Source organism: Paramisgurnus dabryanus, chromosome 1, assembly GCF_030506205.2.
Source record: "Paramisgurnus dabryanus chromosome 1, PD_genome_1.1, whole genome shotgun sequence".
Classification (NCBI taxonomy): domain Eukaryota; kingdom Metazoa; phylum Chordata; class Actinopteri; order Cypriniformes; family Cobitidae; genus Paramisgurnus; species Paramisgurnus dabryanus.
Genome location: NC_133337.1, coordinates 68,524,418 through 68,542,024, shown reverse-complemented (window position 1 = coordinate 68,542,024; position 17,607 = coordinate 68,524,418). Strand labels below are relative to the sequence as shown.

General features: G+C 37.5%; 1 protein-coding gene across 1 annotated transcript in view; it reads left to right on the top strand.

Annotated features, from left to right (window-relative positions):
* The window catches only part of LOC135739256 (cilia- and flagella-associated protein 337), a 43,119-nt gene that overhangs the window by 21,716 nt on the left and 3,796 nt on the right, over positions 1 to 17,607 (top strand). The window contains exons 8-16 of the mRNA XM_073814772.1: positions 1,384 to 1,572; positions 5,849 to 6,040; positions 7,971 to 8,216; positions 8,320 to 8,484; positions 12,268 to 12,417; positions 12,631 to 12,809; positions 13,078 to 13,217; positions 14,178 to 14,323; positions 15,693 to 15,910. Coding sequence (XP_073670873.1) covers positions 1,384 to 1,572; positions 5,849 to 6,040; positions 7,971 to 8,216; positions 8,320 to 8,484; positions 12,268 to 12,417; positions 12,631 to 12,809; positions 13,078 to 13,217; positions 14,178 to 14,323; positions 15,693 to 15,910 — 1,625 coding nt within the window. The remainder of the gene's footprint in view (positions 1 to 1,383; positions 1,573 to 5,848; positions 6,041 to 7,970; positions 8,217 to 8,319; positions 8,485 to 12,267; positions 12,418 to 12,630; positions 12,810 to 13,077; positions 13,218 to 14,177; positions 14,324 to 15,692; positions 15,911 to 17,607) is intronic.

Here is a 17,607-nt window from a genome sequence, read left to right as displayed (position 1 = left end):
AGATCAGATGCTTTAGTTTTATCAATGAACCTCTAAAAATAGTGCTGTTCACCGTATGTCCATGCCAGAAGTAAAAAAAAGATGTAAAACTTGTGTTTAATACCTCAGATTAGATAAATGGGCGGAGAGAAGGCGGTCGCATGTGGCTGTTTGAACACATTCAACCACATATGCGTTCCGCAACTCCAAAACGGTCCGATCGAAAGTGGTTTTGACTACCTCTGGATGTGGTTGAAAGTGGTCGAAAGTGGATGAGCTCAAAACTTTTTGAACACCGTTTACACCTGGCATTAACGTTGTCCACTTGTGATCCGATCGATGAAAACGCATGTTAATGCCAATTGTAAACAGCCTCTAAGACGTCTTGTAAGCTGATTCTGGCAGAGCGTTGTAGATTACTTAGCATAGTGTCGAGTTTCACTGTAGCAGCCCTTGGAACCAAAATGAAGAGGAGTCTCAAAAACGGGTTCAATAACATTTATTGCCGCCCTTCCAGCACCGTGAAACTAAAGTATGATACACATAAGAGCAAGTAAATAAAAATACAAATATATTTGCATAGTTTTGGGTAAATATTAACTGGATACTCAAATGATAAATGAAGATTATGCTCGTGTGCAATGGGCTACAATAAAGTCAATGTTTACATTAATTTCACAAGTTGCTGACTCGTGTTGAAAAACTCATAACCCAAGAAACATTGTAAAGATAATTTAACACTTTACATTAGAAAATTCACTTGGATAAAGATTTCATACCTTGCTCCACTTTCCAAAGGGTGCAAATTAGCAGTTCATTTAGCTGTCCGTTAGCCCCTTGCAGGTAGTTCACAAAAAGACTTAACATGAACATATACATTTTAAAATGTAATCCGAAACAAAGATGTGTACATAAGCTTAAAGTAAACAGTGCAAAAATGTTGACTTTATATACTGTTATACACGTGGTGTATATTTACGTAAGAGAGAAAAATGTCCAACAAAGACAATGTCTAACAAAGACATTGATCTGGTGGTTATTTTAAGACATTTGGTCAGATGTGCTTTATTGAAAATAATGGTTTCACACAGTACGGCGAGCGGCAAAATCGACGCGCGGCTTCATCTTTTCTCCTGTATTGGAAGCGTTTTGTGCAGCATTTAGTGCAAATATGTTTATTTTCATGCAAATCATTGAATTCGCGTTTGGTGTGTACGTCTCATTTGAAGGAGGTAAGGTGTGAAGTAGCAAACTATGTTTTGAAACATAGAGACAGCAGTATCTCGCAGAATGATTGTAATGCCAGCACAGTTTGCCTTGAAAATTAATAGTGTGACATTGACATGCTAGCTGCTGTTAAAATGAACATAAATGTGTCATCAGTAATATCTTATTCTCTTACAGGACATTAGTGCCCACAGTGCACTGATCTCCTATCAGCAAATCCCACAAATCCACAGAGAGCCAATCAACAGAATCCTGTATGAGCACCACGGTGAGCTCATTGTTACTTCATCTGAAAGCCCAGACAGCTCTGTGGTTATCATTGATATCAATCAGAAGAGAGAAAATTATATTTGGAGAATCGAAGAGGTAAGATTTATTAAATCATAAGGAAAGGTGCACCTCATTCTCTTGTTTTCCATTTCAAATATTTTACGTTATGAACAACCATCTTCACAGAAAATTATATTAATGTCTGTGGACAACAGGAACAAAACAGTTCCCAAACATTTCATCAAACTGCTTGCATTTTTTTTTTTTTTTTTGAGAAAGACCAGGAACTGCTCAGTAAAACAACTGTAATTGAGGACTTAACAAAACCTTAACAAAATGACACATATTATGCAAAATCCACTTTTACAGGGTGTTTGTACATAGATGTGTGTTGACTTGGTTTGTGTGAACAACAACCCTATCATTAAAAAATACTACTCCTTTTTTAATCCATATCAGCGTTGGGAATGTTACTTAAAAAAATCTCTATTAAACCAAAGCAGTCTCATCAATGTGATGTCACACCAGGGGCGGACTGGCCATCTGGCAAACCGGGCAGTTTCCCGGTGGGCCGACGTACTTTTTGGGCCGTTACATCTCATACTATATTTGTCTGAGCAGCCCAGTTAGCGTCTTTTTTTCTAGACAGACCGGCCCACTGACATTTAAGCAGCAGCCCATTGGTTGTTTGTTTTTTTAAACGACATTAAGCTGGCCCAATGACTGACCAGCACAGTCATCATCCTTTCTTTTCCTAGATAGACCGGCCCACTCACATTTAAGCAGCAGCCCATTGTTTTTTTTTTTGAATGACATTAAGCTGGCCCTATCACCGATTTGGTCTCTGTGCAAGCGAGCGTGCATCGTCGGTCAGTTCACGTGTCAAAATAGAGAGAGAGAAAAAACGCAAAAAACTGCGCGACAAAAAGAAGCAGGCTCTTCAGGCAGACGCTGCAAAATGTGTTAAAAAACACAATTTTTTTCTGCGGCAGAAGGCCTTTCAACTCGCGTCGCTGGTGATGATGATGACATATGGTGGCGATGGTGGCACTGGCAGCACCAGCACGCAAAGTCTCATTGAGGAGAGGGAGAGAGACGAGGGAGAAGTGAGTGTAGTGACTTCGGTAAGCAGAACTGCTTTCTAAACACAAGTTTAGATGGATACCCCTTGATAAAACTGAGTCAAAAACACAAAATATGGTGATAAAGCTGCAATAAAATAACTGCACTCTTTGCTCTGTGACTACGAGAGTGTATCTGATTTGTAGATTTTTCGTTGATTGTCTGTTTCAAAACGTATAATTTCTCTTCAAGCAAAATCAAACAATCCGGGAGATCTGCTTACAGAAAAGATATGTTTATTGTATAACACAACACACTTGACAGATAATGTTAAAAATCTCTATTACTGTAATGCACCTACCCAGTCTCACAAAGTTTCGTGATATAGTCACGTATTTTTTTGATTCTTTTTTTCGTGCTATTATCACGAAATTTCGTGTTTTTTCGTGATCGTATAACGAATTCCTGTTTTCGTGTGATTATCACGTATTGGTTACTCAACTGCTTTTTCCTATTTTTAAACCATTGTCGCTTCGGTTTAGGGTTAGATTTGGTGCTTGCATTAAACCTACCCAGTTTTCTTCAGTGAATGTAGTGAATACTTTCCTGTAAGTACTGCAAGTAATAATCAGTTTCAATATTAATGTATAACGTAAGCAGCACTTGTATTTTGTAATAAGTCGGCAATCCAATGGCAAATTTTGCCAATTGCATGAAGCTTGTTTTAGGATTCATAAGGGTGGATTATACAGTTTTATTGCATTAATAAATAACACGTTCTAGAAGTGTTTGTTGTGTCAACTCTCACTCTTTTCTACCTGCTATTAAATGGGTTTAGTGCTTTTATGGAATTGGAGTTGCTATTGCTATACATATTTAAAGCCATGCAAAGATGGGTGGTATTTGTAATTATACACTGCAAAAAATGATTTTCAAGAAAAAAAATTCTTAGTATTCTTGTTTTCAGTTAAAATATCTAAACATTCTTAAAATAAGATCGTTTTTCTTGACTAGCAAAATGACCCAAGAAAATAAGTCTAGTTTTTAGACCAAACATTTTAAATTTAAGTGATTTTGTGCATAAAACAAGCAAAAACAAATCTGCCAATGGGGTAAGCACATTTTTCTTGCATTTAGTGTTTAATGCACAAAATCAATTAAATTTGATATTTTTGGTCTAAAAACTAGACTTATTTTCTTGGGTCGTTTTATTCATCAAGAAAAAGCATCTTAATTTTAGAATTTTTAGATATTTTTACTGAAAACAAGACAAAAATACTAAAAAACATTTTTCTTGAAAATCAATTTTTGCAGTGTATGTAGTGTGGGCCAGTTTGGGCCAAAATGCCAGGGCCGAATTTTTGTCCCAGTCCAGCCCTGTGTCACACTGCCTACTGCCACTGACTAATAGTCCTGCATAATCATAGTTTCATGCCTTCAGGGAGTTGTTCGCTGTCTGCCATATCTCACTATTGAGATACTATTGTCTCAGAGTGTGTTCACAGAAATCAGATCTATTTTAACAGAAAGTACCCACTCTCTCTTTTAAGGGAGCTTATTTGTCTTTAAAGGTACACACACGAAAACTGTGCATTTTTGCTGCCACCTAGATGGGGCATTTTGGACATGCTATAATAAATGAATTGTGGAGTATTTTGAGCTGAACCTTCACAGACATGTTCTTGTCATGCATTAGACTTTTATTACTGTCACGGCTAGTCCGTGACATGTTTTGTGTTTGCACTCATCCGTTTCACCTGGACACTCATGGACTAATTACGCCAACACACCACACCTGTTGTGTGTTTGATTGTGTTTGTATTTATATGCCTTTGTTCCGTCAGCCTGTGCCGGATGATTATCATTGATACCCTGTCTGTTTCCTGTGTTTATGTTCCTGTGTTCCTGCTTTCACCATGTTTGCCCTCGTGTTTTATAATTAAATGTTATTTATTTTGTCCGAACTTTGCGTTTGTGTCCTCCCTCCACTCCCGCGTCGTGACAGAATCATCCGGCCAGCATTGGACGCAGCGAGTTCGCGGAGGGCGGCTCCCCCAAGAATTTCATTGAGGGGGAGTAGTGACATCGGGATACGTATTCCATCATCCCCGATGTCTCTTGGGGACCACCGTGAGCGATCGCTCGCTCCTGCGGGCCTGCGGGAGGAGGATCGGCCCAGGCGGTCCCCCAACGGTTGAGTCGTCGTCGACGGTCCCTCGGAGGACCACCGTCCCGCTCGTAGGGGGATCCGGAACGGACCACGCCCGATTATTTCCCCGGGGTGGCTGCCGAGTGAGGGTCTCCATTTCCGCGAGGGGACGGGAGATGACTTCCGGGGGGCACCTCATCGTCGACGATTCCCAGAAGGGGGGTAATTCGTCTGCCTCGGTTCTCGGAGCGATCGCTCCGGTTCTCCTGGCGCAGTCCGTCCCACCGTCCTGTTGGTTTCGTCCCGGCGGCTGCCGGCTTCGCCAGGGTCCCCAAGCCCTCCACCCCTCCCTTGGACTCTCGCTACCAGACTTTGTTTTTGTTTTGTTTTTATGTGAGTGTCTGGTAGCCACTCGTAGAGGGAGGGGTTATGTCACGGCTAGTCCGTCATGTTTTGTGTTTGCACTCATCCGTTTCACCTGGACACTCATGGACTAATTACGCCAACACACCACACCTGTTGTATGTTTGATTGTGTTTGTATTTATATGCCTTTGTTCCGTCAGCCTGTGCCGGATGATTATCATTGATACCCTGTCTGTTTCCTGTGTTTATGTTCCTGTGTTCCTGCTTTCACCATGTTTGCCCTCGTGTTTTATAATTAAATGTTATTTATTTTGTCCGAACTCTGCGTTTGTGTCCTCCCTCCACTCCCGCGTCGTGACAATTACATCTTATAAAAATGGGCATAATAGGTGCCCTTTAAAGTTAATAAATAAATAAAATGCAAAGACAGACAAACGTATTTATTTCAAAGCGCACTTGTAGATTAAAATTTTAAAGTTATGTGGTTTTTATAGGATTCAAATTAAGTACACAAATGATTTAAGAGGGTGGTGATGTTTTTAATTTGTTATTGCGGCTTTATGCAGTGTTCAGACCCCAATAAAACAACTTCATTTAGTTGTTTTGATGGATTTATTAAACTGAGTACGCACCAAAATTTTCCATTCTGTAATATGCAAAAAAACTAAAAAGCCACCCCACAGTTAGTACTACTCAAGTACACACAAGTACTAGTGTATTATTTAATCAGGGTTACCCATAAATATGACAGAACATTTATAATCCATTCAGTCAATGGCTTTTACTTTCCCTGCAGGGAGTTATGTGTTTTGACTTCAGCTGTTCTCTCAACCTCCTGGTAACTGCTGGAGTGGATGCTGCTGTAAGACTGTGGAACCGCTACGTGACTTCTCAACCTACAGCCGTTCTGCGCAGTCATCAGACTACTGTGGTGGATGTGGTTATTCACCAAGCAATGAGCAAGATCTTCAGCTACTCTAGAGACTCTGTTAGTATTCTACGTCAGCTTATAATGTTCAGTCCAAAGCTCTTTGAAATTTTCTTGGTCAGTGATGAGGCTGAATTGTTTTTTTTTTACGTTGGTGACAAGCAGATTTACATTAAATCCTAAATGTGTGTACAGTACCAAATGAAACAAACAGCTGTTGAACTCAATTTGACACTGGCAGCGCATCTAAAGTTCTGGAATGTTGCTTATTGTGTTTTTGCCAAGTAAGATCCTGGATCAGCATGATTTGTTTGTCTTGGAACAACACTCTTGTTAAAGAAAGACAGTTCTAACCATAACTTTCCCCTAAAATCAGAGGAAAATGGAAGGTTGACAAAAAATATATAGGCCCTAAGTAACCCAGTTTTAAGGGAATAGTTCACTGAAAAATGTAATAAAAAACCTTCAAGTTGTTCCATTTGTTCTGCTGAACACAAATGAAGAAATTTTGTAAAAATGTTAATAACCAAACAGATCTGGGGCACCATTCACTTCATTGTGTACAGCAGAATAAAGAAATTTGTGCCTGCTTGGAACCACTTGAGGATGACTAAATTTTAGTAAACTATCACTTTAAGCCTCAGCATTATCTGATTAGGTCTATAAACTGATAGATAGAAAGATTGTTGTAGGACAAACAATAATGTGGTTTCAAGAACACTTGGTCAAATAACATTTATAATAGTATGTCTAAGAGGTACGCGTCTTGAGCCATTCATGTCAATCCTGATAAAGCATGCTGTATAAAAGCAACATCAGTAACACTTTCTTGAAGGGGTGTTCATAAGACAAGATATGACACATTCATAATCATGACATGACACGTGCTTTGAACATAAAAGAGATTTTATGCACATTTATAACAACTGTCTTTAAGGGTCATTCGCTCAATTATGTCATTTTTAATTCAAAGATGACATTGTCTTTATAGACAACTTGACATTAACCAATTCATCATTACTTGCATGACAACTTGACATTACCAAGACAACACCACTTTTTACCAGTGATACAAAGTGAATTGTCATTAAGATTTCATTAAGTGTTAATACTCTGTCAAATAGTTTTATAACAACATCATGAATATTCATCAGTTCATAATGTTTTTTTTTTATTTCCACCATGTGTTTGACAAATAAAATCATTCATTCAATAATAATAATAATAATAATAATTGATAACATTATACTTGATTGCATTTGGAGAACGATTCACCTCAAATTAAATGAAAACAGTACAATAATGGGTTAAGCCATGCAGCATTGGGTCCATATAACTGGAAAAACATTAAATACATTTTATGTGGAACTTAACACATTACATTTAATTTAATTGATTAAATGTTTTGTTAGTTTTTTTTCTATGTCAGAAAATGTCAGAACCCTCTGTGTTAGGAAGAACAAGTTAGGTTAGTTGTCAGTTTTTTTACGTATTGTGCACATACATAAAGTTAAGTATAATATTTTGACGTGTCAATTGCATTTTGTTAAGGTATTTAAAATTATTGGACAGAATATTAACACTTAATGACATTAAAATTACAGTTTAATGTAATGTTAACCCATAAAGCTATAGGTAGTTTCTTAAGTTTGATAATTATTTAGCTATGTCATGTTTATGACAGATTTATGACAAGTCCTGTTAGTCTTATGAACACCCCTTCAAGTAAAGTATAAACGATGGTGCCTGTCGTCTGTGTACGCAGTTCAATAAAGGTGTGGATGTGTGTCTGGCTGCTCATATTTTTTTTATTAAATGAGTAGTATCCATGTGTCTTGTCTACAATTGGAAGATGATAAAGGTTGCTATGGTTGCAGTGTCTCACCCATCACAATTTCACAATACTCTATATACAACTAAAGTTTTCTCAGAAATGTGATATCACTGTTAAATGTTATTCAAAATGTCTGATCTATGCTTCTCCTTTCAGGTGCTAAACATATGGGATATATCTTCTCATCAATGCGTAAAGACAATCGAGCTGAAATTCCCTAATTTCCAAGCAGGCCTTATTCTAGAACATGGCAGATTTCCTCTGCTCCTCAGCCTGACTGAAGATCCTGCCCTCCTGGTGACCTGTAGGGAGTATCTGGCCATGCTGAGACTGCTCAAAACAGAGCCCAACAAAAGCTCTAAACTCTACAGCTGTGTCCTTTACAGTCCTTGTCTTGAACAGGTTGGTCTTTTAGTTTGTTGGTTTGAGGATTCAACATTAAAGGTTATTATCTTTAAATTCATTTGTTTCTGTGTTGTATATATTTGGGTTTGGGTTACTGTAGGTTATCACAGCCTGTGCTGACTCTACATTGGCTGTGTGGGATGTGAAGACAGGCGTGAGGAAGATGGAAATAAGGAATGCTCATGGTATGGAGAATATTTCCTGCATTGCACTGGACAGAAGCCAACGCAGACTGATCTCTGCAGCCACCAACGGCACTATCAAGGCAAGGTTTGGGTTGCCTTATGTTAAAATCCTGGACTTAAAATGGAGTTACAGATACTTGCCAATTGGCGGTAGCTTTGTTGGGATCTGCATACATGACGTGTGTGAATCAACCAACATAATGTACATTTATCCAGTGTTGGGGAAAGTTACTTTTAAAAGCAATGCATTTCAATATTAAGTTACTCCCCAAAAAAGTAACTGCGTTACTTAGCTACTTTTTATGGAAAGTAATACTTATGTAACTTTTATGTTACTTTTGCGTTACTTTTTCTTACTTGGCTGAGGCTCGATCTCTTTCAGGCCTTGCAGGTGTTTTTTATGACTGAGAAGTTCTGTCTTCAGAAATTGCATATTTCCATTGCAAAAATGTCAAGCTCTGGCCTGCCATCTCCGTTTCTGACTCAAACTTTTCCCGCTCAGGCACACAGAGTGCATAATTCTACGTTAGTATGCTCAGTTTAATTCAGTATTTTTTTATTTTTTAGATGAATTAATTAAACTGAAATGTAACTTGCATTACTGTTTTAAAAAGTAACTCAAATATTAATGTGTACATTTATAAAGTAATGCGTAACTTTATTCATTACTTCAGAAAAGTACTATTATTCCATAATGCGCGTTACTTGTAATGTGTTACCCCCAACACTGCATATATCACATTTTAGCAGATCTTTTTTTTATTTGGTAACGATGGGTAGCACAGTGGCTCAGTTGCTCCGAGCCTTGGCTGGGGTGGGAGGCCTTTCTGTGTTGAGTTTGCATGTTCAAGGGTTTACTCCGGGTACACTGATTTCATCCCACAGTCCAAAGACATACAGGTTAGGTAAACTGGAGATGCCAAATTGTCCCTCCCCAAGAACTTGTGTATAGATTAACTTGTGTTAGCCAGTTGTTGTCATGAATTTAACCAAAAATGGTGGAATGGCATAAATAAACAACAAACAATTGGTGGTGATGGTCAAATTTCCATTTATGACTACACATGCAACTTGACACTGTTGTTTTTTATACCAGATTGTAATCTTGTTTGCATAAATGAACTATGTGGCTGTTTTGAGGGAGGACAGGCTCAATAAATGGAGGCAATCAAATATTACTTTACTTGCAGTCAGTTAAGTGTAAGTGTCATATCTTAGACATGGAGTTTTGATTAGTCAGGAAATGGACTGAATTCAAGACTGTATCAAACTAATTAAATGATCATGATGTGTTAATAGGAGACAGTGTTTTGCAGACGCTTTGAACTGGAGTGTCACAGGCGTCTCTTCTCATCTTCTTGACTAACTGTTTGCAGCCGGTGTTGTTTTGGCACCTTTTTAATTTGGCAGACCAGTTCTGGACTTGGTTCACATGTTTTTCATTGTAAACACAGTTGAATTTGTTTAGCTGTAAAAATGTTTTATTTTTCACAGATTACCTCACAGGAATATATCACTACTTTTCTCATGCATTGGATCTGAATCCGATCTAAACTAAATCAATATTTTTTTTTTATTAAATTCAATTTCACTGTATTTCTTTGTAATAAGAGGATATTGTTTTTGTTTTCAGGTACATTTCAATAGAGACAGAGTGCTATGCGTCATAACCTGAAAACCACGCCCACCGGGGGGGAAAACAATCCAACCGTCTCCATTGACTTTGTATTGCGAGAGGCTGCCTCCTTGTCATTTCTGGCTTATAACAAAAAACAGAATAATGCCTAAAAGCTGCTGTGTGACAAGATAACAGCACAGCTACAGCTAACAAGCCAAAAAAACAGAAATAAGTTTTTATAAGCTGTCGACCTCAAAAAAACGAGCGTTTAAAGACACAAAAGTGGAAACAGGCAACTTTTCATAGTACTCCTATTAGTAGAACTGCGTCCACTAAGGGGAAATGTAGTCGGCGATCCACTTTTTTCTCCTTAAAGGCTGGGTTTTACGGCTCGACAGCTTATAAAAACTTATTTCTGGGTTCTTTGGCTTGTTAGCTGTACATATTGTCACACAGCAGCTTTTAGCCATTATTTTGTTTTTGTTATAAGCAAGAAATGACAAGGAGGCAGCCTCTCGCAATACAAAGTCAATGGAGACGGTTGGATTGTTTCCCCCCAGTGGGCGTGGTTTTCAAATTTGCATAACTGCACTCTGTCTCTATTAGCCTGGTCCAACCAGACTCTCGTACATTCATTTCATTTGTACAGAGAGTTTGGCCACGCCCCATTGCAAAGTGTTACTTTCCGTTAAGGAGGGTCCTCTGTTGAAGTTTAAAACTATTGGATCTGCCCAGAGTCACTCTGAATCTGCCATAACCAATCGCTAATGTTTGGTCGTGACGTATGTCATGCGCCGAAACCGGCCGGAAACAACAAGTCCAAATGATCAGACCAACAAAACTTAGCAAACATTGTTCTTGCTCCGGCTTTAACTTCTGTATATTCGGCAGTTTTGCAACAACGGACTGAATAACTTTTCTCACGTCTTTCTCCGCTGCCATTACTGAACTACAACTCAAACTGACGCACAACCTCAACGTCATCGTTCTTAGCCACCCCCATCTGTTCGCTGATTGGACTTGCAGATTTTTGCAGGAGAAAACGAAACTCTACACAGCACACAGTAGTACTGAAGCTAAATGAAAAATAAGCAGAAGAACGTAGGAGGGCGAAGCCAAGCTACATTTCAATAACACCAGTGATTGTTTAAAAACATGTAATTGACATGTAATGTGTGAAAAATGCTGTGATATTTGGAAAAAAAATATGCAAAGGTGCTAAATGCCATGTCCATCAAAAATTTGATACTAGGCGTTTCCATTACCCTTTAAATGGCACAAATTGATATTGCAAGTGGACAATACAGGCAATGTGTCAATTATGTGAAACCTTCCATATATCTGCAAAAACTTTTTACGCTCGCATAAGGTGGTTTTTCAGGCAATTCGTTAAAGGTGTATTTCGCAAAACTGCAATGGAAACAGGTTTTTGCATTTTCAGGTCACCTGATGCAAGTAAGTCATTATTATCAGTCGACATGATAAAACTACCTTTTAGTCACATATTATCGGTTATTGGATGCCGTCATTCGCAATAGTCTTTTGTCAACATTTATTGGTCGTGCTCACCAATGCTTTTTTACGTGGCTGAAAACGCACGGCGGACAGCTTTATTTCAACCGACTGCCAGCTTTATTCAGCTTTGGTTACTGTGATACTTCTGCTTTGTTTATCAGTCGTTGTACGATGCCCTGATTGGTTGCTGTGATATTTCTCCCACCCCTCCTCCACTGTGATTGGACGGCTGTGTGAGAGCTGACATTGACGAGCTGAAATTTTACCCAAAGATGAATATTTTTCAACCCTCGGTGCTCAGCGCTGAACACAAAAAAATGCTGATGGCTGGCTTTCACCACAGAATAAACTGCCAGCTGCTGGCTTTTTTGAAAAACACAGTGCTTCCATTGAAAACAATTGAAAACATATGCCGGCCACGGCGAAAAACTTTGGTGTGCACTCCTCCTTAGAAAATAACGTTAAATCGCAAATCTGCAATGGAATCGCAGCTAAGGATTTTTACCAAATGTTCCTGACACATGTACTGTACGTTAATCAAATATATATTCGGGCCATTCAGAAATACAGTTTTTAGGCAGAATCTTTTAAGAGTCTGATAAAAATGCTAATCATGCCAGACACACTTTTTGAGTCTGAGGTCTCCCAAATAATGTCTTTATGTTTGCTTTATACAGTGACATTGTTGCTATCAAAATACCTGCTGTTAGTAATAGGTAATTTTTTGTAGGTTTGGAACGCCCTGAATGGCCACAATCTTCACAAGTTAGAAGCTGTCTCCAATACAGAGGTTACTGGGATCATCTGTCACCATGACAACCAGCTTATAGCCACAGGATGGAGTCGACTGATTGCTCAATATAGCATTGCATTTTCAAATGTAAGAGAAATTTTCAATCATACACACACATACACTTCAATGGCCACATAAAAGCAAAAAAGATTTTAGGAAGCATACACACACATTGTACATTTTTAGGTATGTGATTTTATGGTCAAACCAGTGTTGGTTTTAGTGGTGGTCTAATACAGAAGTGTACACAGATGAACTAGCGATCTGTAGACATTTACTGAAGGGTATTTGTGAATACAGGACACTTATGTTAAAGCAGACCTATCCTGGAAGTCTGGCCGTCAGCACAGTGAGGATATCATAGCCATGGATCACTGCCCAAGTCTGGGACTTCTGGCAACTGGGAGTTACGATGGAGAAATTATTATATGGAGCATGGATCTTCAAAAGCCAATAACAAGATTGCAGAGATCCCAACAGTGCAAAATGGGATCCCAACCAAGGTGTTGTGTTTTTATGGAGATATACTATGAAAAACAGAAACAAAGAAGTGTCCACTACTCAAAGTTCTTTCTTCTGTGCATGTAAACCAAAATCTCAATGCATTACGTATCAGATTATGGAGAATGCAAAATGTATAAATTGTTTATAAAGTCATTTTGATGTCCTGGTCAATTCAGATTTAATGTTCTAACTTGCTGTTGGAAATTATAATGTATGCTTTGATGTGTGTTTGTGTGGGGGTAGAGTATATCCGCCAGTTCGTAGGCTGCTGTTCCTGCAAAGACGAGCTCAGCAAAGTGGTTTGAGAAACAGTGCCGTGCTGCTCAGCTCACAGGCCGGATCTGTCTGCTGGTGGAGCATCTATGGACCCAAGCACAAACATGGTAAACATATAACTGAGAGCATCTGATGATGACTTTTCATAGTACAAAGAGCAATTTGGCTCATTTTAAATTGAAGAGTCTTTAAATTGCACCCTACCTCAGGGACTGTAGTTACATTTGGTACACCAATGTCTGGAAATGGTGACCATGCATTCACAAATGTAAGATTAACATTATGTGATTACAGTTAGCGTTTTTAAATATATGTCTCATAATGAAACAAGTACATATGGTGGAAGAATGGAGATGAAAAATTCTAAAGAAAAAGAGCAACAGTTATAATGAAAACTTCAGGCTCCCCTGCATAAGTGGTTCCCAACCTTTTTCACTTCAAGGCCCCCTAGTTGCCCACAACAATATTTGAAGGCCCCCCACTCACTCATTTTTTCCACATAAAATTAAATAGATCTTGAAATGACTAGACAGCTGTGTATTCACTACTAAAATGGCCTTAGAAATAAGAAGCATCTTAATTTTTGCTTTTTTTGTCCATTTTAATGCTTGTTTTGTCCAATTTTTCATTATCTTGGGACCCCTGAAATCTACTGAGACCCCTGTGGGCCCCAGCCCTCTCGTTGGAAAACACTGCCCTGCAGTGGTCTACAACATGGTGCCCACGAGCACCAGATTTCCAGGACAGAACCTGTGGGTTGCTCGCCAAAGCACATTCTATTAATAGCTCCAATTTTAATATTTATTTATGACATATTTTTTATATTAGCTTGGCTTCTTTTATGTATGTTAACATTTTAAACAATAATAAAACGTATGAACAAGTAAAATAAAATAAAATCAACAAGTAAAACAAAAAAGTTTGGAGTAGACTATATCAAAAAAGTAGCCCTCCAGATTAATCTATTGTGGTAGCCCTTGCTCACAAATGTTGGAAACCCCTGGTTTACTGTATGAAAAAATAAAAAGAGGAATGAGTGATTTTTTTTCTCCTTTGGTTTGATGCAGGGCAGTTCTATGTGCCTGGTGAATCTAATAAAAGTGTGACAGGTTTAAGTTCAGACCAGGAAAATAGTCTACTGGTTACTGGAGACACCACAGGATCCATCAAGGTGTGGGACATCTCACACTACGCCTTATCATCTGGAGATGAGGTATGAAAATGAAAGCGATGTTCACTCAAATAATAATAATAACCCTGAGGTCATACAAAATGTAGGAGACTTTTTCTTAGTAGAACAGTAACAACTGGCCGATAGTTTAAAAAAGCCGATAGTCATGGCCAATATATCCTGTAAGAGAACAGGAAAATGCTATGAATTTGAGCTCTCTGTATAGAAAATGTAACATCATTAGTTTAATGTTCAATATTAATGGTCATCATATGAATAAATAACATTCAAAAAATGTAATTTAACAAATTTTGTTCATGCAATTTAATATAACCACCACCAACTATCAGTATCTGTAGAAAATGTTAATATCGGTGCATCTCCCATTATAGCTGCATTTTGTATGATTGCTGGCTAAGCACTAAAACAAAAATCATTGTAATCAATTAAAACAAATATAAGTATTTAATGTCCTGCACAGGACCACAAAGTACAAAATGATACAGTCAAGAGATGTGTATGTGTTGAGCTTTATGTTTGAATAGTTGTTGGGAAAAAGATGTCAAGCCACTGGATTCTTGACTTATGTTGTCATATTAGTGTAAGACAAACTGTCTCCTGCAGACAAACCACAAAAATGATTGTAGGAGGCATAAATATTTTGGCAATCATATCTGACTTTTACTGCAGAACTGTACCACAGAATATGTCAGCGCTGTTTACAAACACCGAATGGCATAACAACTATATATTCTATAAATGTTGCACATTTTAATAGTGGTAATTGTGTATTTGTTAACATCATACACTCAGCATCAACCCAGCATTCGGTCAAACTAGATATTTTTTATACTTTTTTTTTTTTATAACTTTTATTTATCAAATGCAAAAAGTACAAACATAAGGTGCATACAAAAATACAATGTCTTTTGTTTTTGTTTTATAAACTTAACAACATCCCCTCCCTCCCTTCCGTCCTCTCCCTGCCCACCCCAGACCTATAATTCACTTGTACATTTAAAATAATAATAATAATAATAATAATAAATAAATAAAAAATAATAATAACTACCAGTAATAAAAATAATTATGTACTCATTATACATATACATACATTTAAATATACCGATGTAATTAAAATTATAATACTTACAATTAGTACATTGTAGTAACCAATACCAGTGCAAGTTGCTAGTGCTAATGATATTTTTTATACTTGACCCAACAATGGGTTAAAACAGTATTTTGGATTGAAACAACCCAGCATAGGTTAAATTACACTAATAACCCAGCATTTTTAGAGTATGTTTAAAACTTTGTTTAAAAAACTGTTGGGTTAGGGTACAGCTATCAGAGAATCTTCAAAATATCTAGATGAGATGTTTTTTAAGTCTTTGTCTCTTTCTGTAAGCCTGCAGAAGAATTGCCCCCACTGTTACACTCTTGGAAGGGCCATAAAGAGGCCATAGTGAACAGTGAGATCCTGGTGTACGACTCACGACTCTTTGTGCTGAGCGTGTCGGTGGATTGCAAGGCCTGTCTTTGGACCAGTGATGGAAGTTGTGTGGGCTTTTTTGGACAGGATGAGCGATGGGATTTGAGCAAACCAGACACTTATCAAATCAACAGGTATATGGGCACATCTGTCATTAACCTAAATGTTTAGCAAACTATGATAAAGTAGAGATGACATACGTTGATGTAAAGAATCAGTTTTAAAGAAACCCAGTTGTGAAAAGGGCAGTGTGCAATAGGCTGTGTAAGTCAAAATGAAAACTTAGATATTGAATATAAGTTGTTTAAGGGTAAATTCACATAGCCAGAATAGGTAATGTGTTGCACAATACATGAAATAAAAATTTCTGCAACAATACTCAGCAACACACTCTAGTTTACTTTCAGTTTCTCAGATTAAAGGAATTGTTCACCAAATATGGAATTTTTCTCTTTATCTCATCCTATGCCATGTGTATATGACTTTCTTTAGCTAAATTGAAAAGATACATTTTTAAAAGATATATATCCCACTCTCATTGTCTTTGTAATGCCATTGGATGGCCCCTACTTTTTAAAGCTAAAAAAAAAACATACCTGTTCACTGTCTGAAAAAAGTACAAAACTGTTTCTATAAAGGTACAGTTACTGGTACAAAATTGCTCCTTAATGGACACAATAGGTCTTTGGGTATAATATTGTACCCCAAAAAGAACAACATTTTTAATGTGTTGTATAACAAAAATGAACCTTTGAGGGTACCACCCCAGCGACAGAAAAGGTACAGTTTTGTACCTTTTTCGGACAATGTAGGTACAGGGTTCAGTGCAGGGTTTACAAAAACAAATATTTGAAAATATTTATATTTCAAACTTTTTAAACTATAAACATTGGCTATTAATATACACATAATATAGGGATGGTGTGAGGGTGAGCAACTGAAATGAATTTTCCTTTTTGGGTGAAATATCCCTCTAACTGTTATTGTCAGTATGTACAGTCATTCACTTTTTACTGTTGTTTTTTTCACTGGACTGATAATTCTCCAGAAAGAAAAAAGTTCATATCCTGGTCCAGATGTGATTCTAGCAGCTGATATGTGATCTCTGTCCATGCTTGGCAGGACTGGCTTGGCAATGAATTCACAGTGAGACATTAACAAATAAACGAACAGAGTGAATGTTTTTATAGCACAATATAACTGCTGTTTAACTCTAGCATGTGGTAGACACAGAAGTCTAGAGAGACCATTAATTTGATGTTTGCATTGTTATTTTTGGAATTGTCTGAAAGTGTCAAATAGTCACAGAAAAGTAGGAGAAATTTGTCAAGTGTGTCTAGTTTTTGTGGAAATCCCTCCCCCTCATTAGTGTCTGACTCTGAATAGACTTTTGAGCTAAATCTATCACATGTACAGATTAAGACCATCTACATCTGATATTTTAAAGGAATAGTTCACCCCCCCTCCAAAGAAAATTAATTGTTATTAAATGAAAATAGTTTCATCCACAATCAAAATAAGTGCAGCGGTTCTGCTAGATTTGAGAATTAGTGCACAGAATCTTTTTTGTTTGTTTATTGTTATTTTGTGTGTTTCACATCATTAGACAACTTTTCTGGAGACATTTTTTTCTTGTTTGTCATCTTTCATTGAATTGAAAAAGGGAAATTCTGCTAAAAGGGATAGTTCAACCAAAAATGAAAATTCCTTCATAATACCCACATTCATGTTGTTTTAAATCTTTATGAGTTTGAACACAAAAGAAGATATTTTAATAAATGATGGTAAGCACACAGTTGACATACAATGGGTAATGTCAACTGTGTGCTTA